Here is a 23,390-nt window from a genome sequence, read left to right as displayed (position 1 = left end):
TTTAGTATGGCAACATTATATCGTCGCTATCTACCCTCCTTAAATTTAAAAAAGTAAAATTAAAAAAAAAAATTAAAAGTTTTACCACAAATCGTTTTTTAACAAAATGTATAGTAAAACAGAATTCTTTGTACAGAGAGATAGCTGCAAAGTGGTTACACGTTTTACTCGGACACCCTTGATTTTATGAGAACCTTGTTCTCTGATAAAATGAGAATGGCGTGTAACTCATATTTTCTTTCTAATATCAGCCTACACTCGGAATAAAACGTGTACGTGCAGCAGAATTTTTACCGACTGAACAACTGATAAATCACGCAGGATGAGCAGGAGCGATGAGCGCTTGGGGTGGTGACCGCGCGTTTGACCGCGTCGTCAAGGCTTTCCCGCCAAAACATTATTTCTGATTTGAGTCTCGAATTTTACAGTAGAGCTCGCAATTCACAAACAATAAAAACACTGAAAACGTTATCGTTTGCTGCTCCTGGATCATTTCCATTTAATTCTTATATTTATCGTGTTATGATTACGAATTTATCACGAAATGGATGATTCTGAACGTGAGTAAACACAAATTAGACCGTTATTTTTTAAGGTTATGTGTGAGTCTTAAAGATTTCATAATGGGGACGATCTACATCGCCTTGATTTTTTTCCTTCAACAGCAACATCGTCTGGCCGATCGAAACGTCAAAAAAATGACAAGACCGGTCGTTTGTCCGCTCTGGAGAAACTCAAAAACTTAAAGGGCAGCAAACACAAGTATCAAGTCTCAGAAGTTGACAATGTTTACGATGAAGTCGATGAAAAAATTTACAGCAAAACTGTTATGGAACGACAGAATGATGACTGGATCGTTGATGATGGTAGTATTTTCTCACCAAATAATTTAAATATATTTATCCTTGAAAAAATGTTATTTTTCAACATATTTTTTGTTTATTTTTCCGTCTTATTAGAAGATTGTTGCGCCATCTACATTTTAAATTATTATAATGGATATTAGATTAAAAAATTCTTTGTGCCAATCAGGCGGAAGTGGATATGTGGAAGATGGTCGTGAGATTTTTGATGACGATCTTGACGACGACAGCATCCATCAAGCGGCAAAACAAAACAGTTTGGCTGGCCCAAGGAAACGTAAAAAAGATGAAACTAAAAGCAAGGGTAACATAAAAAACATGTTGATGAGTATGCCATCAAAGAAAAAGGCAGATGACAAGTTGAACGATGACGATATTCTGGGAGATCTCATGAACGAACTTCAAAAAGATGAACCAGCTGCAAAAAGGAAAGACACAAAAGTCAGGAATAAATTTGCAACTGCTCAAGTTTCGTAAGTTTGAATTACTAATAAAATATTTAGTCTGCAGTGAAAATGAGGAATTTTCTAGCTCATTCGTTGGTGAAACTATTTTTTCAGAAAATCACAACCAGCGACAAAAGCCAAACCAATGGACGTCGATGACTTCCTTGAACCAATGTTTGAAAGCTGCAAAAAAATCAAACCTGCTCTGCCTGTGGAAGAAAAGAAAATTAACAATACGAAACAAGTTCACACCCCGAGCTCTGAACAGAGCATAAGTCAAATAATCGAAACGGATTTAAGTCAGAATGACGTGGTTGATAATGAGAGTTGTACAATCGAAAGTTGCTTGTCTCCCGAACCACAAAATGAATCCAATCAATTCGATGATAACGACGTTAGTAGTGTTTGTCAATTCATTGATATTACATTCAAAACATTAAATTCTTTTTACCCACACACGCTCGCACCCACTATATTCTTGATCGTGATGTTTGATTAAACATTTTCTGATCTATTTTTTTTTGTGAATTGTGTGCTGTCTCGTAAATTTTTCTACAAGCAGTTCTACAATTTTATTTTATTCGTTAATCTATTGGATTACAGCTCTCCAATTTAGACTTCGATGAAATAGAACTCAACATAGAAAATTTACCAACAAGTACAGCAAAGACGATGACTCAACCGGAAAGTACAGAAGCAGAGTCAAAAACACCAAAAGAGATAGAAGCCGTTGGATGCTTCAGAGACCAAAAAGTCGATGACATGGAAGTTGTAATGATGGATCAAGTATGGGCAGACGATTTTAATGAACAGCTCACAGAGGCAGAAGTTTCATCGAGTAACGTTGAAGCAGAAATAGTTCCACCAGTCACAGATAAAACCGATGGAACTGACGACCAAAAAAGTTTTCGATTTTTTTGGTGGGATGCCTATGAAGATCAGTACAAACAACCAGGCGTCGTTTATTTGTTCGGAAAAACTTACGACGAATCAACCAAAGCTTACGTTTCATGTTGTGTTCAAGTTAAAAATATTCCTCGTCGCATTTATCTTTTACCCAGAGAACAGGCAAGTTCCCGATTACGTTCAATTTTCTCTCATAGTACGTACTCTCATTAACATGATCTCAATTACGGAAATTTTGTTGCTGTTTTCTACCGATGAATTGACAAAATAACATTTTTCGAATCATCGTAAACATTCTACAAACGGATAAATCACACAGACAATCCTATTTGTATGAGCTCTGAGGAGAAAAAATTTTTTGTTTCCTGATTCAATAGATTAACTGTTTTAATGAAACTTTTTAAGTATGAAAAAATATTTCAGCTTAAGAAATAATAAGATCGAGAAAACGTTGTCTGTGTTCTAATTATGGAAACTTCAATGCCGTTGAGATTTGACTTAACAAATTAACATCTTCAACAGATCAAAAATTCAGGGGAAGAGGACTCGGAACAGCGAAAAACAATATTGCACGACGTGTATAAAGAGTTCAACGAGTGGGCGACGAAGAAGAACATAACTCAATTCGCGGCAAAGTTCGTAACAAAATTGTACGCATTTGAACGAGCTGAGACGCCACGAGAAAGTGAATACGTTGAAATTCGATATCCGGCGACGTGTCCAGCAATGGATGTGAATTATGAAGGTCCAGCGATTGAGCACGTGTTCGGAACATCGGTGAACGCACTGGAGTTATTCCTGATCGAGACGAATATTAAGGGTCCATGTTGGCTCGAGGTGAAGAAGCCGTTGCCATCGGGAAATCCTTCGAGTTGGTGCAAGTCGCAAATAAATTGTTTGAACTTCGAAGACATTTCCGTGTACAAAGATAAAGATGCGAAACAAAAATTGCCGATACCTCCGATGTCGATGGCGACATTGAATGTAAGAATGTCTCTGAACCAAAAGCGTCAACAGAACGAAGTCATAATGATCGGCATATTGTTGCACAATGATTACCGAATTGACAAACCACCGCCAAAGCCGCTTTTCCAGCAACACTATTGCCTCGTGACTCACCCCCGCGACATGCCATGGCCACGACACGCTCGGGACCTTCTATCAAAAACGAAGAACACCCGGGTCCTCAAATGTGAAACGGAGTACGATTTGCTCGAACAATTTCTCAGTATTTTAGAAAAAACCGATCCTGATCTCGTGGTCGGTTACGACTGCGGTTTCCAATTCGATGTACTCCTGCACAGGATATCGAGTTTGAAAGTTAAAAATTGGAGTAGAATCGGAAAATTGAGACGCAACGTTATGCCCCTTTTCAAAGGAAAAATCAACCTCGCCCATTGTTTCTGCGGACGACCAATTTCTGATATACAATTGAGCGCCAAAGAGCTGAGCGTCAAAGTCCGTAGCTTTGATCTTCAATCACTCTGTTGTTCGATCCTCAAAAAAAGTGAGAACGAGTGCAAGGAAATAAAGCCTGCTGACTGTCCCAAGTTCTACGCCGAAGCTGACAAAATCGAGAAACTTTTGCAAATAACTATGAACGAGGCTCTCAGCTTTCTCACGATTTTGTTCGAGCTCAACGTCATGCCGCTTGCCGTACAAATCACGTGTCTCGCTGGCAACACTTTGTCGAGGACTCTTGCCGGCGGTCGTGCTGAAAGGAACGAGTTTCTTTTACTTCATGCTTTCTTCCAAAAAGACTACATCACCCCGGACAAACGTATCGCTCCAAAAACTAAAGAAGCCACCGATCCAACCGCCTCGAAAAGGAAAAAACCTGCCTACACCGGTGGTTTGGTGCTTGAACCGAAAAAAGGCTTCTATGACAAACTCATTTTACTGATGGACTTCAATTCCCTTTATCCCAGCATTATTCAAGAATACAACTTGTGCTTCACCACCGTTCCTGGCGCAGCTTACGATGACTTGGAAAACTTGAATCTTCCCACCGCTGATTTACCCCTCGGCATCGTTCCCACCGAAATTCGCAAGCTCGTTCAGAGTCGAATCGAAGTCAAGAAACTCATGAACGCTCCTAATATCTCACCGGAACTCAAACTGCAGTACAACACAAGACAAATGGCTCTCAAACTCACCGCGAACTCGATGTACGGATGCTTGGGCGCTTCTCATTGTCGATTTTATGCCAAAGGCATGGCTGCTTTGATCACGAGTGAGTTTGCACCATTTTTTTGCCTTTGTAAAATATTAGATTTTGCTAAGTTTTTTTCTATTCAAAGTCGGTCTTTGAACGTATCAATAGGAGCTAAAAACAGATTTGGTAAATTTCCGATAAACAAAAATGATTTTCTATGGTTTCTAGAATTTCGAAATTTGATTTCAAAATATTTTCGACTGATTGCAGGTAAAGGTCGTGAAATTTTGCAAAACACGAAATCCTTGGTGGAAAAGTTGAACTTCGAAGTCATTTATGGTGACACAGACTCAATAATGATTAACACGAATAATCTCAATTACGACGAAACTTTTGCCATAGCGAAAAAGGTAGGAGAGCTCTATGTTTCAATTTCTCCAAAAAAATTATCTGTTGCTTACGAAACAACTCGCTAACGAACAAAAATCATTGACAGATCAAGCAAGAAGTGAACAAACTCTATCAAATGATCGAATTGGACATCGATGGAGTTTTCAGGTACTTGTTGCTGTTACATAAGAAAAAGTATGCTGCACTAATTTTGAAAAAATTACCGAATGGAAAAATGGAGACGACGATGGAGCACAAAGGTCTCGATATCGTGAGAAGGGATTGGTGTCAATTGGCCTGCGACACAGGAAAGTAAGAATAAACATTTTTTTTTTCAATTATAACAAAATTTTTTAAAACTGATCAACAGCCTTCTCAAAAAAGAATGGAATTGTTTAACGAGTCATCCATTTTTCAGAAAGATATTGGATGAATTGTTTACCGATCAGTCGAATGATTCGAGACGAGAAAAAATATTCGAAATCTTGCAAACCGTTGCCGCGGGTATTCGTTCGGCTCAAGTACCCCTTTCATCTCTGGTCGTGACAAAACAGTTGTCCAAAAACCCAAAAGATTATCCGGCAAAAAAACTGGCACACGTTTCGGTCGCTCTCAGGCTCAATAAAGAGGGTGGACGTATGTGGAAGGCTGGTGACACTGTGCCTTATGTAATATGCGAGGTAATTTTACATTTTTGCAATTTTCACACATCCAAACAATTGAATGCTTAGAATTCGAATAAGTGGATTTTTTATTGTTACACTTCGCTAAATTTCCATCTTCGAATCACAACCGCACTCTTATTCAATAAATTTCACTTCGATTTCATCTGAACACAAAAACGAGAGCAATAATCGTTCGGTCTGTTGGAAGGATGGAACTTCAAGATCCGCAACTGAGAGGGCATATCACGTGGACGAATTTAAGAAGAGCGATACGTTGAAAATAGATATCGACTATTACCTTTTGCAACAAATATTGCCTGTCGTGTTGCGTATTTGTGAACCGATCGAGAATATCGACGACGTATTATTGTCGACACATCTTGGTCTTGAGAATGTTTATAAATCAAAGAGAGTCATCCACGAGCAGGTAGAAAATCCGGTGCCTTCGTCGCTGAACGAGGAACGTTTTCATTATTGCATACCGTTGAAAATTAAGTGTCGCAACGATAAATGCAACACCGAAATCGAGATAAAAGAATTCTTCGCTGATTTCGTGAGTAGAAGAATTTTCTTTGAATATAATCAAATGGAAATCTTAATCTTACAAAAGAAATGAATTGATAAAATTTATTTTTTTACTTTTTTTTAAAGCCTACTGGGAAACTTCCAGCGCTTGCTCGCTGTTCAAATCCCGCATGCGATTTGCCACCGTACAAAAATGTAAAATCTATTCAAAACGAAATTCATCTGAAAATTAGATATTACATAACCGAATATTATGCTGATTGGCTCGAGTGCGAGGATCCAATTTGTTCGAACAGGACGAGATTTTTACCTATGAACGTTCGTGGTTGTTATCCTCGATGTGATGTTTGCAAGGACGGTCTCATGCACAGAGTGGTAACTATTGCTCATTTTGTAAAGTTTTTTAAATTCACGTTTCAAGGTATCGAACGATCTCAATTTTTAATTCCTTTCATTTTGCTTTTCAGTACAACGAGACTAGTCTCTACGAACAAATAAATTATTTTCATCGGCTCTTGGATGTGAACGAAGCCGGCAAAAAGTTCACGATTCCGTCGATACCGGAAATGATATCGGTTTACGATCATCTCAAAGAATTTGTCGAGAAACAATTGGCGCGTAGCGCATATTCACTGGTCGATCTCAACTGGCTATTTTGTTCGAATTTTCAAAAAAGTTTGGCGGTGATTCCCGTCAACGAAGAGGAAGAAGAAGAGGCTCAATTTGATTTTTCCGACGACGAAATGGTAAGTGGATTCAAAAATCGAATTCAAACACGGGCCAACCAAAAAAGAAACTATCACAAATTTTGTTTCTTTTCGACAGATCCCCGACGTAGAACCAACGGAAATTGCAGCGTCGTAATAAACTGCTGACATTCAGTTTTTCTTCCTTTCCTCGAGACGCGTGTAAAATAAATCATTTGTAGAAGCTAATATTTTCATAAAGAAAATTCATTCAACTTTCAGAGTCTGATGTACAGTAAAACATGATAATAATAATTATAACAATACGTACGTAATAAGTCCTACAGCTAAAAGTGAGTACAGTGTAAATGACGTTTATTGTTTTTTCTTCTCGTTTCTTCGCTGGATGAATATGATGCACGAATTTCGAATCGCATGTTCTTTCTTACTTTTCGTTGTTTCAATATGTACGAATAAAATTCAAATATACATTACATGATGCACCGGTACAACCACGATTATCAGTTCTGTTTCGGCTGCTGCTTGTAAATTGCACGCGACTCGGCTTTTTTATACATCTTTTTGCGAGGAATTTTTTCCATTTCTTTTTCGTTATGAGCGATTGTGATTATGATGAGCAAAGGATCAATGAACGGAGGGAGGTTTTCTCGGTTCAAATCTCAAACGACAATGTTTGCAAATGGCAGTTTTGGTAGGAGGATTTGTAACATTTTTTTTTCGATTAAATATTTGAGTTTCTCAATACTATAACGCGATAAAATTTTCTACCCGAAACAAAAATTTCGTATGTACAATGCTCTCGATGAACAAACAATTTATGACGAATTTCAGATACACAAAGTACTTTTACTGGTTTTAAATGTTTACGAGGCTCTCTTATCCATTTCAGCCGATTTTTGCTAGTGACAGAATCTTCAATTTCAAATCAGCCTGCAGTGTTAGGAAAATCTATTTTTCGATTTTCGATGTCAAGAGAAAGATTCAGAAAAATACATATTCCACGAAGAAACTCAAGTACTGTAATGCGTACTTCAATTATTCTGAATTTAACGACTTTAAAAAAGGGCTTTTCAGTTACTGATGAATCATGGAATTTGGTATAGCGACAAAAAGTTGTTGGAAACTTTGCAAGAAACTAACAGTAACGTTGATTCATACAAACAAATATTATGATCACTTGAATCATATGAAAATACAATAACTCAACAACATAAAAATATGTTTTAAAAAATATTTTGAACTTATTGTTATGACACAGATCTGAAACGAAAAAATGAGTTTTTACTCGGCCGAAATAGTGCTAATAACTTCACTGATATGACGCGAAAAAAATCTACTTCAGATATACCAAAATTGTTAAAAAAAATGAATTCGAATGAAAAAGCATGGGTAGCGTATCTGCCTTATAAAAATTTACGGGACTATCGACGAATGATTATGTTGAATACGATAATGTAAATCGTAATATTATAGACAGATTTATAAAAATAATTTGCTATTGTCAAGAGCTGATAATAATTTGAAGTGATCGCAAATGTATAATACACCGTTAACGAAGGCTTCGACGATGACGAATTCGTCGTATTTCGAAATATTTCGAAATTCGTCTTAACTTCGTATAAAACTCCATTAACAATTATCCAGGAGAATAGTAGTTTTTTTACCTGTGCTGAATAATATCGCTCTCAGTCACGTTCGAAATGTTGTAAAAATTGTAATGTGGCAAATTACCCGGTAACAAATTTTGCAACGGTACGGTGTTGAAAAAGGTCGTTGTGTTTCGCTCACGGAATGCTGTATCTTGACCAGTAACCGGCACTTCTGTTGGGAACGAAGTTGTCGTTGGTACAGATTGCACAACTATTGGCTGCGATATCGAAGCATGAGGCACCGCCTGAATCACCTAAAAATTTTCATTCATTAAAACAAATGGAATAAGGGAAAGAACGAAAACTGCCAACGATTCCATTCTTCATGGAACTGAATTTTGGTAGAGATGTAAGTGTGGCAATTTCAAACTATTATCGAGTCAAAATGACTGGTTGATAGACTCCGAAATAAACGATCCGATGATAATTATTGTAACATAGTGAGAAAATGAGGGAAGTATCAAAATCTCGATTGTTAGATAGCTAATAAGACACTTGAATGACTCAAAATTACCTGAATCGTAGCCGGCGTCTGTCGAGGCAAAGCACTCGAACTCTCTGATTCGTTTTGTTGTTGCGTTTGTGATTGTTGCTGTGGCTGCGGAACGTACTTTGTATGTGATGTATTAATTCCATGACGTCGTTTCATATGTTTGTTATAATTAGGCCAGTTAGTGAAATGATGTTGACAATCCAAACAACTGTAAGGCCTTTCACCGGTGTGTTGTCTCCTATGAGTCTGGAAAGATAGAATATGGCTTTTCATGACCTAAGCAATTAGGAAAAAACTAAAATTTTGCTTATCGGTAAGAATCAAAACTTACGGTTAATATCCCTTTGAACCGGAAGCATTTTCCACAAAATTCACAGGTGAAAGGCATGGCACCTGTGTGAATCCTGTGGTGTTCTCTGAGCGTTCCTTTTTCCCGGAAAGTTCGTCCGCAAACAGCACACTGATGAGGTTTCGCTCCCGTATGCACCGTTTCGTGTTTCTTTAATTGAAGAGGCGTTTTGAAACTGCAATAGTGTAAAAGTTCTTTGAATTTTCAACAAATGTTGAACGCGGGCAGCTGCAGAAAATTTACGTTTAATTATTCGTATCTTTAATTGATTATTGATGCGATATAGTCAACCATCTTCGATGTTTTTCAAAATAAAAAAAAATAAAAGGAGAAATATTGAAAATTATTTTGAAACTTACGCTTTTGGACACTGTGAACAGGTGTAGGGTTTGTCGGCGGAGTGTGTAAGGAAATGTGCCTCAAGATTTCCTTTTTGTATGAAGCTTTTGCCACACTGGTCACAGGTGAAATTTCTTACTCCCGAATGAATTCGTTGATGAGTCACGAGATTTGGTTTAGTAGAAAATCTCTTATCGCATTGATCGCAAGGAAAACGATTCTTCATTGTCTCTGGCAAATGACAACGACCGTGAATGTACAATGCACTTTGTTGCCTGAAAGCTTTGCCACAAGTTTGACATACGTGAGGGCGTTCTTCGCTGTGCACCGCTTTGTGAGAATCTAGGACTTTCTTATGTACGAAAGATTTGCCACATTCGTCGCAGCTGAAATAAAATTAAATTATTTTTCTATTTTTCAAAATGCTCCTCCAATCCATTCAAGTGGGTTACCAAATAAGGGGAACCCACTTTAAATGTCGAATTTTGTCAATTTTACAAACTGTAATTATCAGCAAGCTTATTAGTAAGAAGAGAATGAATGAAAAATAAAAATATATTTGTTTACCTGAATTTAGATTTATTTTTGTGCCTGTTGACGTGTATAAGAAATCCATAATACTTGTCAAAAATTTTACAACATTGGACACACATGTATTTGGCCTGTTGATTGTGCACAGTCTCGTGATGTTCCTCGAGCATCTCGAGACTCGGCATTTTGTCGTTGCAGTCAGTACACAACCAGGGATTTCGAGTTAAACCCTCGCCCCGTTTTCTACCGGGTTTCGTAGGTTCTGCAGCTCGAGCTTCGATCATTTCCATGTCGGAATCCGTGCCTGAAAATTTATATTGTGCAATTTTTACTGCGGAGTTATGTATGCTTCAATATGCATCTCGCAGAAACAAAAAACAATTGAAATCTGGAAAATAAAAACAGATTCTAACAGTATGGGATGGCAACTTTAATAATATAATGCACTAAAAATTTAAATTCCCATACAAATTCGATAAATGAATTTAATTGAAAAAATTCATTGAATTTTTGCAAAATTTTACCTGTCATATAATTGTCGGGAATCTTAACACCAGCCTTAGACACAGGATATTCGTTGGAATTTCCAATTTCACTTTGATATTCATCATTTTCAGAATTTGTAGCACCAATGTCAGAATTAGACATTTTTCTTGATTGTGATCGTTTTTTCAACTTTTTCTTGGTTTGTTTGCCCGATCCTTTTTTCTCCTCGTTTTTATATTTTTTCTTGGAGTTTTCTTGCAAATCCTTATACTTTTCATCAGCTTCGCTGTCTTCATTTTCATCATGGAAATATTCATCTCCCATGTCCTCAACCGTTTCAGTGACATAGTTGTCCGAGGGAGAAAATTCCTCAACGACCTCTTCCGATTCAACTTTTGGATATTCAACAGTTTTTTCAATGTACTCAATATTTGGCTCGAGTGCAGCAAGGGCTTCGCTTTTTGGTTCTGTGAGTAATTGGCGAAGAGAGCTTTGAGCTTGATTCGTCTTTTCGTAAAAATCATTACACTGATTCAATAGCACGCAACAATCGAAACACACGGAAAGAGGCAGATTGTCCGTTATTACTACCTGAAATGTTTCATTTACATTCTTTGAAAGTGTACTTCTCAAACATTGCATAATTCAACAAAAAATGAAAAGTAATCCTCAAACCATTCACCAACATTTTTTTTTATTCTTCTCAAATTTTCAAATCAAACTAAATTTTGATTTGTTTAAATGTTTAGACTTTTAAACATTATGAGGTTGAGGATACTGTCATTTGTTGTAAGATTTTTTCCCTGATAATATTTATTGTTTTTCTTTTTAAAGCATACCATTAAAATCTGCTGCACGAATCATTATTTTTTTGTTTCAACATTGGCCCCTCTATCAATGAATGTACTTTATAATGTGCCTCTTTATATATTTGACCTTTATAAAATGACCAAACTTATGAGTTCGATCATTTTCGGTTTCGACCGTGTTATTTGAATATCCCACATGACCTGCTCCACGAAAACTCATTTTTTTAAGGTTACGTAGCAAATAAACAATTCCTTGATTTACCTGAATTTGCAAACATTTAGCAATTTTTCCCTCAATTGCAAGCTTCTGTCCCTCTGCATCATAAATTCCGATAAGCTCGTCCTTGGTTTCGGCACAGAGCCGGCAGAGCTCAGATTCCGACATTTTCAATCGTCTGTTATAACCACGAGAACTCGTGTTTTACGGAGCACTCGTCATTAACCAGGAACATCGTTGCATCGTTGAATATTCGTTGACACTAAACTTTGCACCATTTAACCAAAATTTTATTAACTAGTTGACGGAATAATTACTTTGGTAAACAAAAAACGGAGGAAGACGCCAATTCGCAAAGCGGACATGTTGGCTACATTCGTCCCGCAACAATAGGATAATAATACTTGTCTTTTTTTTTTCAACACTTGCGAATTAACCATTAGATGTCGTCGAGTCACTGGACAAAACGTAATCATTAATTTAAGTTATTCTTCCACTAGGATAATTCCGTTTGAACCGAAAAATCGCACATGCAGTGACATTATTTTTGCCAAAAAAACAATCATCTCGTAATTTATTTTTTTATATATGCAATTGGAAAACAAATAAAATAAGTCTTCCGGCCTCGCGCATGCGCGAATATGAAATCGAGAAAACGGCATCTAGCGTATAAATACCGAACCCTCAAGCACAACGTTTTTATCGTCGTATCGTCGAGCGAATTATTACGGTCATTCTCGCTGCTACTATTTCTCACATTCCGTAGTTTCAGCATTATTCTTAGTTCAATACTCGTTGTACCTCGCCTCCCAATTTTCGCCCACGTAGGTCCTTAAAATTTTACTACTTTTTGAACCCCCGAAGGAAAAAAAGACGAGTATTCTCATGCGTATTTCAAATATGTGTTTCAATCTGACAAAATAAGAGGTTCAGAGAAAACAGGTGTGTTTAATTCCTTTTTGGAATATTTCCAAAATGTTGACCTATTTGGTCATTGAATCAGAATCGCTTTGCAAATTGCCATTTGGTTAATTTCGAAACCCATTATATTCACTGGTCTTTTTGTCTCGTCAAAATGTATATAAATTCAATCTTTATATCGAAATTCAAGAGAAGATTGAGTATTATAATTATGGGCAATGACCGAACTCTCTTGAGTGAAGTTTCTGGGTCACCTGCAGTATTCCATTAGCTTCAGAACGCACGTTCGCTATATGCATAAGAAGAAACGTAACGGCCTCCGCAATGTCAAATTTTAAGACATTGAAAATAATTATACGATACAAATTTATCGTAGGAAATGAAAGGAAATTCTTGCTCAATAAAATTGAAAATTTACTTTTGTGAATAAAAAAATATTATATGGGAGGTTTTAGAAAAAAAGGTTCCATTGAAAAATGCAAAAGCTCTGTACATCAACAACATTTCGGCGAGATGTAAAAAAGCGACCGGAAGAGCGAGCTAGTAGTGTCATCGTGCTCATTTATAATTCAACAGCAAATGTAGTGTTAGCGAAAGTTCCCGAGGGCGATTTTCTCGCTGAGCGAGAGAGAGAGAGAGAGAGAGAGAGAAAGATATGTTTGTCAAATAGAAATAAACGGTCAGAAGATCACGTATAGTCCGTGTTCTAAAAAAAATGTGTGTATAAGCTCCGAGCAAACATTTGGCATTGAAATTCCGAATGCGCGCAAAGTGGCTGGGGCGGTTGCAAATAAACAAAGGGCATGACTCGCCCTCTGCTCCCAGTGAAAACTCATGACTTACGCATTTAAACGCGAAACGTTTGAATATAACCTCGATAAATTTTTTTCGTACAAAATCAAAAAGTGACAGTTAAGCGAAGCCGGTGTATTGAAAACGAGTGAATATGCGAAGTGAAAATAAAAGGAAATAAAAGAGAACACACATCTCGATAATGAATTTCTCTTTCTTCGCTGAATTTCGTTCCGAGAATACCCGGCTTTTTCGTTATTCCACGAAAGGCCCGCGCATCTCTCAACGTGATGCTCAACACGTGAGCACTTTTGTGTACGCAAAACGCAAAACATACGGAATAAATGAAGATGGCTGCCTTTTACTTTGACTTACATAAAAATAAAATGGACACGAGGCTTGCATTGTTATTGATAAATCTGTATGTGCTGTGCGCCGTTCGGGTTTTCGGTTGCGTCAGCTAGAGGGCTCTCATTATCGACGGCTACATGCTATTGGTAAAAATGTGCCATGGTCACTCAAAAATGACATTGACCGTTATGTTAAGAACAACGAAATTTCGAAAAATTCATTGAACATTAAAAAAATAATTATCCTTCGTTTTTGGTGTTTTCTTCAAATTCGCGAATAATTTTCCATCTTTTTACCCGTGACTGCATCTACTTCGATAGAAATTTTCGCACAATCGCCGCTAGAGCGCGCTTTAAACCGATCGACGCTGATGGCGGAAGACATGTTGGCAGTTATTTACATCAGAACGGCATCAGAATATGAGCAGCCGATTAATTAAGTGAAAGAAAACCTTTGTCTAAGACTTCAATTAATGCGAAAGTTTTAGTCGTTCGTCGGACAAAACTCGCGAAATTTTTGATCCGAAAGACTTTTATTTTATAATAATTGTGTTACGCATGAACCAGAAAAAGAGTGCATCCTTGTGTAAATAATAAAAATTCAAACAGTTCGAAAAGAAGAAAATTTGGAAAGCTTTCCAAGTCACATTCCTATCGATTGAGACAACAACAATAAAAATGAAATTGGGCTAATTCTTTGTGGGGTTGGAATTGACAGAAGCAATTGCGTCAAATGTGAAAAAAGTCGAAACATTTAATTAATAAGTGATCCACTGAAATATGTTTCTTCATACTCTTTCATCTGCTTTATTTCGTGTAGTTATTTCGACGTGCTTGACATGCCTTACCACGCGGTCGAATCTCCCAAAGCACGTGTGCTCGGTCTCGTACACGATACTTCGGCTTTTCGGGGCGTTCAACGAACGTGAAAGTTGTAATCTACATTCATGCTCATCGTATATGGTCGTAAAATATCTGCTAAAAATTATCGGCAAGCAATTTTCGACGATCGATCGATATAAAGAGGTTGTATCACGCAGACGTGTAATTCGGGTTGACGCACGCTAACCGCCAATTTTTTAGTGATGTCTGTACGTACAGCGTACGCGAAGAACGAAAGAAAGATGATACTCCCGCGAAGTGTTTGGAAAGAAAGTTTGAACGCGCAATTCGAGACGCGAAATGTACGAATAATGAGGAATAAACAAAGGCTACTGTTAATTCATTGTCCGTCGTAAAATTCATGGAATTTTTACGTATATTTTGACCGTTTGTTGTACATGTACGTTCGATGGCACTTGCCACGTTTATGGTAACATAAATAAAATTCAATTTGACTTATTTATTTTTTTATTGACAACTGTCCCTATTTTTCCAGAAGCTCTTTCGACTCAATAGTATTTTCAGTTTCGTAGGTAAAACAACAACGCGCCGATTCAAAATTCAGTTTTTAGGTTATGCCAGCCCACTAGATCGATCAAATTATCGAATCATATGACCAGCAGCGTACTTTTTCTCGTCGCAACGATTTTATTGATTTCATATCACGTAAATGAAGAGTGCATCGAAGGTACACTTAACTGAATAAAGAAAAAAGAATCTTTCACAGTACCAAAAATCATCGTCAAATGTGACACGTTTCCGGACCATAGCAGTCTGACCACGGTCAAGGCTAACCTGGATCAAGAAAAAAAAACCATTCCATTCCGAGGAAACATCGTTTTAGGTTAATCGAATTGAAAGAAGATAAGCAAATGATCACACATTTTTTTCTTCTATATAAAAAATGTGCTCTGATGCTTTGAGAGTGTTTTGTGGTTATTTCATAAAATTCTTGTTCCTTATTCCCAGTTTATAGTTAAAAAACCCAGGATTTATGTAAAATAGGCGCAAATTAATCGGATTACCAATGAAAGATCACCTAGCACTCAGCTATTTAAGATTAGTTGCTTTCTATTGAAGTAGAGGGAAGAGTGTCAGTGAAAATACCGGATTTTAATGTGTACATAATACCTATATGTGTACGTAAATAACCGCCGAAAATCAAGCCGAAATGTAGCGTCACTTCGTAGGAGTGTTCTGTCTCGTGAACTCTCGCGATTTCGTGTTCAGAGGGTATGAGGAATGAGGATTGTGTATATATAGGGGTGACCGAGGAAGAAAGCATTGCAGTTCGCTGGCGAGCGTTGTTAGGTGAGCATCGAACTTTTTTTACCCATCATACAACGCTTTGCGCGCTCTTTCGTCATCTTCTCGAGTTACTTTTTTTCTCTACATTTCGATCTCTTTCTTTCGACTTATTCGTCCACAACCATTTACTATTATTTTCCTTACCGCAAGTGTATTTGTTGCCTTTGTTTGTACCTTCGAGTTATTTTTCTCCACTCGCGAGAATCGAGATCGAGGAACGAGTTTTCAACAGAATTTCTTCTCTGTTTATTATTATGCGTGTCCTTTTTCTCGTTCGATGTATTCGTTGTTTCTGGCTCGGCGATTTCGATTGCTTTCCTTCTGCGTCAACGAATATTTTTTGTTTTTGACTTCGTAACTTGAGGCGAGTCAACTCGCGGGTATTTTTGAAGCTTCTTCTCACTTTTCCCTCGATACAGTTACCGATCGACGTGACACGTTGAATCGGAATCTCTTTTCCAACCGACATGAATGTGCAATCGATAAAAAAAAATTCTGTGGATGAATTTGAAAAAAATGATCTCGTGAAGAGTGTCAAGTTGGATACTTGTCGAGAATTCTGATCTGTTCCGACGCCGTGCTCATAGTAGCTGCATATCTCAAGTGACCTGCCACTGACAGGTAGAATTTCGGGAGCCACAAAGTTTTCAGGAATTTATTCAAATAATCTTGGCTAACAATACCAATTAAAAAAGAAAGAAAAACCAATAAAACCGTGTGTTTTTAACACAAAAGCTCGATATTTTTAGATATATTTTGAAAAACTTTTCACCATTCAAAGTTCCACACGAACGAAATTGCGTGTTAATTTCGTTAAATTTTTTGTTCAATTTATAATCTACATTTTCGACAAAATGGCATAAAATAATTTCGATTTCGCATTTTCATCTTCATCCAAGAGGTCAGATCTTCCCTGCTATTCAAAATTTTCGCGTTAATCGTACGAGAATGTCGAGCAAAGCAGCGAAAAGAAAAGCCACTTTGACTCCTGGCGCATAGTGTCCGAAGTGCAGTGAAAAATATTTTTCAACTTGACACCAAAGTCTCACCTACCCTACATACGAATCTGGGTGGACGCGGCAAACCGGTTTTAAAGAAAGTTTCTCACCTGTAGGGCCCTGTCCGAGCAAGGACGATTATTTCGTCGGTACATCTGATCGAATTTTCTTTTTCCCCATGAAACCTCGAGAAACTTCGTATTGTGACTCGACACCGAACGAAACTGCGAAACTGGTTTAAACGCCAATTCAGGCCAGTGTCGGCCCAACGATATTGAATCCCTGTTACGTGACGATGGAAAATTCATTTCGTTTTCATTTTTTTTTATTATTATTATTTATTAAGAGTGATTTTTTTTTACAGCGAGGAAAAGACACAAAAATGTTGGGCCTCTTAGCACTCGGTGCTCTGATAGCTGTTGCTTCGGCACAATTCCAGCCTCAACCATCCGCGTCGAGAGTGTTGGAACCACCGATCCCGGCTGCTTGTGCACAAAGTAATTATAAACTTTTCCATCTAATTTTTTTGAAACTTCGAATCGAGTCAATGAGTCGATTGATAAAAATGGCAATGAAATTTGGCCGTTCAGGTCCAGAAATACTGAAAATTTTCATAGCCTTCGAAGCACCCACCACTGACGCGTGCATTCTCATTAACTTTTATCTTCTAATTATATTTTTTCGTGTGCATAAAAAACTACAAGTATGTTGTAGTTTAAATGGAGAAAGTTCGAAAGACGTTTGGATGCGTAAAGTCTCGTGGCTTCCTCGCTTAACCACCATTTGTTTTCACTGTGCGCATGCATCGATTTCCCCCGTGGCAAATGTACTTCCAACCACGATCAAGCTTTTGTACAAGAAAAAAAAAAACTGCTACGTGATTCCTCCTCACGAATAATTCGTCTCTATCACCTACTTCGCCAATTAAGAGAAACTCCATTCTCTCGCTTCCTCCTCGAACACCGCTCCTAACCCTATTAACATAAGAATTTGACGCGTGTGCCATTCTCGAGGTAAGTGTCACGAGAAACGTGTCCTCTAATATTGGGCGTTGCCCATACACACTTTTATTTCCTGGTTGATCAATCGACGCTCGGAATCTCGCTTACCACTGAAAACCCATCAAATCCTTCTTATTTTTCAACTTTTTTATTCAAATTCGTTTCTTGTAACGGGCGCCCCAATCTTATTGAAAAATGTTCGATGTTTTCTATCGTTTCTCCGATTCGAGACTCTCGGAGAGGGAAAAGTATCGAAACATTTGTCGATGAGTGGATTGAGCTCGAAATAATTCAAGAATTTCGAGGATTTATCGCCAGTCAAAATTAAAAGCCAGGAATTTTCATGGCCCCGGGTTAAACGCGAATGAATAAATCATCGAAATTTTCTATGTCAATAATGACAGAGAAAATGTGCTCCCCGACGAATGAGCACTTTTTTCAAATATTTTTCTACGAACCGGACACGCTGACTACAATTTTCTAGGTCTCGTGAGAGCAAAGAGAAAAAACAAATGGGAAAAAGAAAACTGAGAATTTTGGTGATTCTGGTCACGTGTTCAACGAACAGAGCGCGTTCGAATTATGAAACTTTCTTCTTCCGTATACGGGAAAGTCTTTCAATAAGTGATACGACTCGAGTCCATGTTTTTAAGATCCGTTAGCTCGTCTTTCATGGCGTGTGTCTCAAGCACTTACGCTTGGGCCAATCGATGCCTAGGTCGTGACTGCTCGTTGTAGGTCACACGAGCAAACACCAAACTCAGCGTGGTAAAAAAACTTTTCACCGAATAAATGGGCTGGTAATGAAGCCGCTCTTCAATTCAATGAATGCCCCGGTCCAAGTAACGGCGCAAAGAGGAATGCAAAAAAAATCGAAGTACGAAAAAACTTGTTACAGTGTTTTGGGTTTAAAGTAGGTTCTCGTTTGCAAAAGAATTTTCATGAATTTTGACAAATTGTCAAATTGAATAAATAGTCTGAAAGATTTTCTAATCATGCATATTCATGTCTTGGAAAGTTATTTGTCTTGTGCGAAAGGGAGAATGACGAAGAGGTGTTTTCAATGAGAAAGATATTAACGACATGAATATTCATGACTGCGTTGAATTTTCAAAGCCAATGCACGGTCATCAGGCCACCGATTGTTCAGTTTTACTCATTATTTTATTTTTTAAGACAACAATAATAATTTATTTAGAATTATTTAGCTTGAAGAAATATCGATAAACGTTTCGAGTCGAAATTGGGAAAAAAAACTTGCTTTTTCGTTGGTTATCATTTTTTGAGAAAATTTCAATGTTTCCAAGAATTCATGAGGCTGAGAATTTTGTCATTGAATAAAATCGTATTATTATTGAGCAAGAGGAGAAAAGTATGGAGTATGACAGTGCGGAAACGGTGCGTTGCTAAACGATATTCACTAAAAGTCATTATATTTCCAGTACAATTGAAAAGTTTTTTCTCGTAAAATGGCGAGAGGCATGAACCGTAAAAGCCAGAAAGTCCATCAACAGTGATGCGAGCGTCCCTACAATTTGATGCTTTCGAGTAATTTTATCACGATTGCATGCTGGCACGATCACGAAGAGGTTAAAATATCACATTGAAATTTCTTTTTCAAGTCGTCGCAGAGCTCTTTCATTAAACGATGCGCCAAAAAAGGAAGCGATTAAGCGCGATGAAACGAGCGTAATTACGGCGATGTTTCCTTGACACGAGGGAAGAAATTGATTTGTCAGTTTTGCGGTTTCGGGGTTTACGATCTCCGCAAAACGTCCATTATTTTCACGGTGTTTTTCTCTTTCTCTTTGTTCCGATCCCTCGTTCAGCTCGTATCTTTACACCCGCATCCACATGCTGAGAGTGAAACTCGCGGATGGACGCGATGGACAAGATTGTAGAAATTCCTCGTTTAAGTGTGTCATGGGTGAGAAAGAACAGAAAAAAACATTATCGTGCGTTCTTCGTACACACGTTCGTAGGGACACGTGTTTGAGAAATTTGCTGATAAAATTGCCGGCGAAGTCGCGAAGCAGTAAATTCTCCATCCGTTCAATGAAAGTCCTTGAACTGTCCCTTACGTGCATCTTCGTGTCTCTAACTATTAGAGATCTTTAGTATTTTCTTTTAACAAGTCACGTGAAATAGTTATCGGTTGTGCAATAACGAATCGTTGAGATTTCAATTTTATACCCAACGAGGCTGTTGTGTCACAATTATTTATCGTCGATAAACAAGCGAGATAAGGCTTTCATGAAAGATTTAAAACTGTCGAATACCGTATTGAAAACATTTTTCGAATTTTCATTAAACATAAAATTGAATGTTCGTAGATTTTTTTTTTTTTATTTTGTCATTAGAACGCCCGGTATCCGACAGTCATTGTTTTTTTAGGTTAAGAATTTTTCGTCCGCGTACACTCGATGCGATCTTAGAAAATCGAACAACTTTCGTCTTGTTTTTCTTTGTACTACAATGATTTTTTATATCGTTCATTATTATTTTAAGATAACTCGGATTTTGTTTTTATTTTGCAGGAACCATACACGAGCGTTTCAACGGCAAAGGCTACTATTACTCGTGGGCAGATCCACGAACTAGTGGCCAGGAAATTGATTGGCTATCGGCGAGAAATTTCTGCAGACAGAGATGTATGGATCTCGTCTCGCTCGAGACTTCCTCCGAGAATGAATTCATAAAGAGCCGAATCGTGCAAAGTAAACATTACTTACCATTTCTATCATCTTAATGCAAGTTCAGATTTAAACAAAATATCCATTTAAATTCAAAACTTCCAGAGGATTTTTTACAATCTTTCAAAACCATATATTTCGATCTCGAAAAGTAAGTCTGTGACAATGACAAAGTGTGAGAAATTCTGTAAACTTCCATGACTAAGGGCGGGTTGTTCCAACTTCTAGGTAGCTTATCTGGCGGGTAAAAGCATTGACTTGTAGACTTTTAACTGTCAGATACGCTTACCTAGAAGTTGGAACAACCCGCCCTGAAAGAAACAAATATTCACACTTTATTGAATTTCTTGAGCAATTTCAATGAAATTTAGTATAATTGATTTCTTTATGGAGGATTTCTTTATGAAAAATTATTTTCAGACAAAGTCAAGTACATTTGGACTTCGGGACGTTTGTGTGACTTCAAGGGCTGTGACAGACCCGATCTCCAACCGCTCAAAGTCAATGGTTGGTTCTGGACAGCGGAGCTTCAAAAATTGGCCCCTACTGTGGACCGTGGACAGAACGATTGGTCGGAAAGTGGAGGGTAATTATTTATGTGACTTACCGTTTCAATGGTTTCCTACTTGAACCTTATGATTTCACAATTCCCTTGTGGAATTCTGGTTCCTACTGTTCAACCATTGGAATGGAATATTTTTAGGGTTTCTTGAATCCTAAGTCAAAAATTGAGTATCAAAAATTGACTCTGCTGGATTTTTGGACCTGAACAATTAATGACTGTTTTCAAATATTCCAACTTCTCTCTTTTACAGTATTGGCAAACCTCAACCTGACAATCGCGAAGCTATTCAAGGAGGAGCACCCGAAAATTGTCTCGCTGTTCTCAACCAGTTTTACAATGACGGTGTTAATTGGCACGACGTTGCCTGCCACCACAAGAAACCCTGGGTTTGCGAGGAGAACGATGCTCTCTTAAAATACGTTCGTTTCTCCAACCCTAATCTCCGTGTTTAAGAACCAACAAAGAGAAAAAGGAAAAGTGAAAAAATTCTATTAAATTTTCATCAAATTTCTCTTTTTCTAATCCAAAATCAAATTTGCCACGTTTGTTGCGAATATATATAGATATATGTATGTTATATTTTTTAATGCTCAAAAGACATAATTAAGTTTAAGCGACTGAGTAGCACGTATAATTGAGCGAAAATGGTAATTTATTGCAGACTTTAACTCTGTTCAGCTTTTACGTTTCGTTTGGTTCTTTTTATCTCGTGCATCTCTACACAATCTTAAAACTTGTGAATTGTTTCTATTTCTAGAATTTGTTCTCTCAACAAATGTTCCAAAACGTAAATAAATGTATGCATGTGCGTTGATACTTCAGATAACAATATTTATGATCATTGTTTAGCCACAATTATTTTATTAACCTATACTTGTACGTTGAAATAAAATACAGACTTTGTGTCTTCTTCTTCCCTCGTTTTACTTTGTCAATTCCTTTGCATTTGTATTGTTTGTTCAATATTTCAGCACATTTTTTACTTGTGCAGAAATTTTTTGTTCCTAGAGAGTATAGTTTTCACTTGGAGTAACTTCCTACAAAATTTGATTGTAATGAAACAATTTCCGTTTTTGTCCATCTGTCATGTTTCCTTTTAAATAGTTTTTTTTATGAAACTTGATCGAAATAAGCTAACAAATCAGTAAGTCAATGAAAATCATAAAAATTGCAATTTATTATCAAATCTTACAACTTATCGAATCTTCTCGGATTTCCTGTGCTTTTTCTCTATTTCTTACCCTCTACCATGATGATGTGGTAACCAAACTTCGTTTTGACAGGAGGATCAGTATAGATGGGATTGCCAAGACTGGAAATAGGAAGGGCAAAGGCTGCTTCCTGAAACGGTCCAACCATCGAACCTCGAGTCATCCAGCCGAGATCTCCCTGAAAAAAAATGTTGAGAATTCATGAAAATTCTTTTTATGTTAGTTACAAAAAATTTGAATTCTCTTGAGCCAATTCATTTTTTGTCGTTACCCCAGATCGAGCTTTATCCTTGCTGTAAGTCGCTGCAATTTCATTAAATTTTTGGCCAGCTTTCAACTTTTCCATTGCTTCAAGAATTTTCGACTGCTTTTCACACAATATATGTCTAACCTGAAGATATAGGACAAAATTCATACTTGGGTAATTGATAGTTAAAGATTTTGAAAAATGTCAAAAAGTTATATCGAATCTAAAAAAATTGGGGTAATAAATAAAAATGACATAGGAATTGCAATTATCGAAAGTACAATAAACGAAAATAAAAAGAAATTTATGTGACTCAATAGTACTCAATTAAGAGAATGTTGACATATGTACAGAGAAAATATTTACAATCGAATGTTCATTTGAGATGGAGAAAAAAATGAAGTAACAAAGTCGTAAATACGATCCTAACCTTAACGGACGATCCTCCCTTTTTCTCACCCTTTGCTTTTTCATCATCACCGCCGCTTTTTGCCTTTCCAGCCTTGGCTCCAGCAGCCTTTTTCGGTGGCATTTTAATAATGCTTTTATTGGAAAACTGACTCTACTTTTATGTACAACCGTAAAAAAACATTGGAACGAATGAGGTTAGGAAATAAACGGTGAACGAAAACGACGTAAACCGGCGACGTTACACCGGCGCCGAACACAAACGCACCCTTCAGGAAAGCACAAAAACCAAAAGCACCGATGGGAAGGTGTTCTCCAAAATTTATTTTGATCGAACCCCGAGCGATTGAATGAACCGAGAATATTTAGACAATGATCATTTCGGGCCGTGTAGCTCGAAATTACACACCAATCGCAATATCAAAATGAAAAAAAAAACAACATAGGAGATTTAAAGCTACTAGCTGAAAAAGGATACGAAGAA

At 37.3% G+C, this 23,390-nt stretch overlaps 4 protein-coding genes across 6 annotated transcripts; 2 read left to right on the top strand and 2 right to left on the bottom strand.

Moving 5' to 3' along the window:
* The first annotated feature begins 363 nt into the window (after positions 1-363).
* Positions 364-7,130, top strand: DNApol-alpha180 (DNA polymerase alpha catalytic subunit). The gene is made up of 13 exons (XM_043428409.1): positions 364-560; positions 666-866; positions 1,033-1,336; positions 1,424-1,703; positions 1,913-2,377; positions 2,738-4,448; positions 4,641-4,780; positions 4,867-5,072; positions 5,179-5,440; positions 5,634-5,978; positions 6,077-6,325; positions 6,418-6,696; positions 6,776-7,130. Exons 1-13 carry the CDS (start codon positions 545-547, stop codon positions 6,812-6,814), a joined length of 4,497 nt encoding a protein of 1,498 aa, XP_043284344.1. The 5' UTR covers positions 364-544; the 3' UTR covers positions 6,815-7,130.
* Positions 6,886-12,126, bottom strand: LOC122415882 (zinc finger protein 3 homolog). Its single transcript, XM_043428410.1, has 7 exons — positions 11,576-12,126; positions 10,543-11,095; positions 10,055-10,322; positions 9,508-9,873; positions 9,131-9,323; positions 8,821-9,045; positions 6,886-8,560 (listed from the first exon to the last, which is right to left on the bottom strand). The coding sequence occupies exons 1-7, from the start codon at positions 11,696-11,698 to the stop codon at positions 8,318-8,320; spliced, it is 1,971 nt and encodes a 656-aa protein (XP_043284345.1). The 5' UTR covers positions 11,699-12,126; the 3' UTR covers positions 6,886-8,317.
* Positions 12,127-15,673: 3,547 nt separating this feature from the next.
* Positions 15,674-21,952, top strand: LOC122415613 (uncharacterized). 2 transcript variants are annotated; one of them, XM_043427892.1, is made up of 5 exons: positions 15,674-15,786; positions 17,146-17,278; positions 20,320-20,499; positions 20,896-21,061; positions 21,291-21,952. In XM_043427892.1, exons 2-5 carry the CDS (start codon positions 17,164-17,166, stop codon positions 21,490-21,492), a joined length of 663 nt encoding a protein of 220 aa, XP_043283827.1. In that variant the 5' UTR covers positions 15,674-15,786; positions 17,146-17,163; the 3' UTR covers positions 21,493-21,952. The 2 variants fall into 2 exon arrangements, with proteins under 2 accessions (XP_043283827.1, XP_043283828.1); XM_043427893.1 differs by lacking the exons at positions 15,674-15,786; positions 17,146-17,278 and adding an exon at positions 19,589-19,709.
* Positions 21,882-23,283, bottom strand: LOC122415614 (peptidyl-prolyl cis-trans isomerase NIMA-interacting 4). 2 transcript variants are annotated; one of them, XM_043427894.1, is made up of 4 exons: positions 22,929-23,283; positions 22,523-22,642; positions 22,282-22,429; positions 21,882-22,077 (listed from the first exon to the last, which is right to left on the bottom strand). In XM_043427894.1, the coding sequence occupies exons 1-4, from the start codon at positions 23,028-23,030 to the stop codon at positions 22,061-22,063; spliced, it is 387 nt and encodes a 128-aa protein (XP_043283829.1). In that variant the 5' UTR covers positions 23,031-23,283; the 3' UTR covers positions 21,882-22,060. The 2 variants fall into 2 exon arrangements, with proteins under 2 accessions (XP_043283829.1, XP_043283830.1); XM_043427895.1 differs by lacking the exon at positions 21,882-22,077 and having other exon boundaries at positions 22,190-22,429; positions 22,929-23,276.
* Between the last annotated feature and the right edge of the window lie 107 nt (positions 23,284-23,390).

The sequence above is a fragment of the Venturia canescens genome, chromosome 9 (assembly GCF_019457755.1).
Source record: "Venturia canescens isolate UGA chromosome 9, ASM1945775v1, whole genome shotgun sequence".
NCBI lineage: Eukaryota > Metazoa > Arthropoda > Insecta > Hymenoptera > Ichneumonidae > Venturia > Venturia canescens.
Note: the sequence above shows the minus strand (reverse complement) of the source record. Positions and strands in the feature narration are given on the sequence as shown.